This window comes from Rhagoletis zephyria, unplaced genomic scaffold (assembly GCF_001687245.7).
Source record: "Rhagoletis zephyria isolate East Lansing unplaced genomic scaffold, Rhagoletis_zephyria_1.1 Rzeph_scaffold_14542, whole genome shotgun sequence".
Lineage (NCBI taxonomy): Eukaryota > Metazoa > Arthropoda > Insecta > Diptera > Tephritidae > Rhagoletis > Rhagoletis zephyria.
The window spans coordinates 11704-14178 of NW_016171611.1; the positions used below are offsets into that span (position 1 = coordinate 11704).

The window sequence follows — 2475 nt, forward strand, 5'->3', positions numbered from 1 at the left end:
GCAATGTTTGACCACAGATATATTCAAAAACTGCTCATCAATCAGATTGGCTTTTTATATATCCGCACAAGTGGAAAAATGAATTCAAATTACTTGCGACAAAATGAAAATCTTTTCTTACAAATTTATTTTTTCGCATTGCTCCTACTTTAAGCTCGCAAATATGCATTTTCATCCAAAATTCTTTTTGGTTTGGGTTAGCTGGATATTTTGCTATGCATCTGCGTAATTATTTTTTCAGAATTCGCTTATCTGTTTTTACTACTTTTGGCCGCTGTAGTCCCATAGTGCGCCGTGGCGTCAGACTGGTTGTTGTTGTTACATATCCGTTGCCAACAGCGCTACCAACAGCCAACTTGCACTCCGGCAACAATTCGAAATCCGCAGTGTTCATGCTGTGCTCTCGGATACGCTCCCAGGATGCGACTTTTGTGTGGTGCGATTTCTTATTATTAAGCCTGTACTTTAGTTGGATGACAAAGAAATTTAAGTTTAACAATAAGCAATGCAATCATTACAATTTTGCCTACTTCCTCAGACTCAAAATTTTTGGCGCCCTTTGAAAAGTTTGACTTACATAGTTTTGTTTTTGCGCTTAATTGTTACTTTTTAGCTTATTGTATCCGAATTATGAGAACTTTGTAGTTGCCATGCTTTGTAACTTTTTTCTTTGTTGCTACCTCTGCTTGGCAATTAAGTAATTAAGTAAGTTTCCCTTCTTCGCGGACAATGAAATGCATTTGGCCGGAAATACTCACACCGGCGCTGTGAGCGAAGCACATTCTTGGGGTTGTTTTAGGGTATGTGTCAGCATTGGTTCGTACTTGGCATGAAGAAGATTAATTATATGATTCAGAAAGAAATCATTAAGGCAGTGATGTTAATTTTGAAAAAAACTACTATTTGTACATACATACATGTGTGTTAGGGTGGTGCTTAAAATATCAACATCATGGGCACACCTATATTTTTTTCTACGTACAAAATAAAGAAGTCCCCTTCATTTGATGATACAAAATAAATAAAAAAAAAATTTGGGGATCGCCATCAGGGTTAAAAAAAAATTTTTTTAGATCGCGAAAATTCGACAAAATTTTGACAACAGTTAGTGCTTCTATAAAAAATAAGTTTTCATAATATTATTCGTTGTTCATAATATGTAAAACTTTTCCGATTTCAAGTCAAAATTTTTTGGATGTTGTGAATTTGTTCAAATCCTCGTAGTGACTCCTAAAAATTTGTCTAACATTTTCGAGGTTTGCCCCTCACAAAATTTAGATATAGATATTTTTTAGGACCACCCTAATACATATGCAGTCATAAATTCTAGAAGTATTAGACTTATTCAAATTTACTCGTATAATTTCAAAACTACACCGTTAAATAGAATTTGAGATTTTTGAGATTTTGAAACCAAAACGAAATATATGTATACATATGTACATTAGGGCGGGTCGAAAAACACAAAATGTGTGATACGAAAATTGTATGGGTCTTAAAAAGGAGCTATTTTAATACCTTAGTCTAGAAAATAATTCCTGGTTCTCTGCGAAAATATATTCATATTCAGTCCGCAAAATGGGCTTGAAAATTGTAAATTGGAGTAGAATACTAATTTTTTCAACTTTTACAACGACTTGTGTAGATCAAATCCGGAACTTATTTCCTACAATGAAATCATACAGGAATAAATTGGAAAAATTAAAAGTAAACAACAGCAATATTTTAATCAATTATTTAATCTTTATTTCCTACTTAGCGTTATTAAGACCTCAGACATATTTTGTCAAAAGGCAGTCCGCCGCATTAATTTAAGCAAATCGATTGATTTTTATGGCAAAGTGGAAGTCCAGAAAGTGGCAGAGAGCTTAGATAGATTGTGTGTGTCCACCATTGCAGTCGTCTTCTAACGGTTTGATTTTTATTAGAAGCCATTTTAGGGCAGATACACACATCAAGGTTTTCGCTAGGGAATAAATAAAATCTGGGTCCTAAAGAGTAGTCGAACGCATATCTTACTACTTTCTCACGATGGCCGCTACCTTAGAATCTTGTGTTTTCACAAAGGTTATACATCAAATAAGTACAACAATTCCAATAAATTATAAATAAATGGCAGTCATATCATTTTAAGGCGGGCACACTGATTTAATGGTAGTTGTGTAGTGCTTAATGCAGATTTTTTAAATTATATTATATGATTTATAGTTACACAAATAGATATAACTTTCTACTTACTGTTCGATTTCCTAAGTTCTTTACGCGACACGTAAGCTTCACTGTTTTGCCGACCAAACCCGTAATATTCGTTTGCACAGTTGTATCGAATGAGGGTCCCCCAGTGCCGGGTGTAGGCAAGTCTTGCAAGAAATCTGTGAAGAAACGTTTTGATGCACCTTCGAGGGAGCCTGAAACAAATAAAAAAGGTTTTATAAAATTTTTCAGGATAAAAGTAAATTGTTTGGTTTTGAAGGA

General features: G+C 34.1%; 1 protein-coding gene across 1 annotated transcript; it reads right to left on the minus strand.

Annotated features, from left to right (window-relative positions):
• Window positions 1-265: 265 nt before the first annotated feature.
• LOC108378620 (uncharacterized) lies at window positions 266-2408 on the minus strand (the record flags this gene model as incomplete). The annotated part of the gene is made up of 2 exons (XM_017634927.1): window positions 266-463; window positions 2239-2408. Coding segments are annotated over 2 exons (368 nt in total), but the record flags the coding sequence as incomplete, so codon positions are not given.
• Between the last annotated feature and the right edge of the window lie 67 nt (window positions 2409-2475).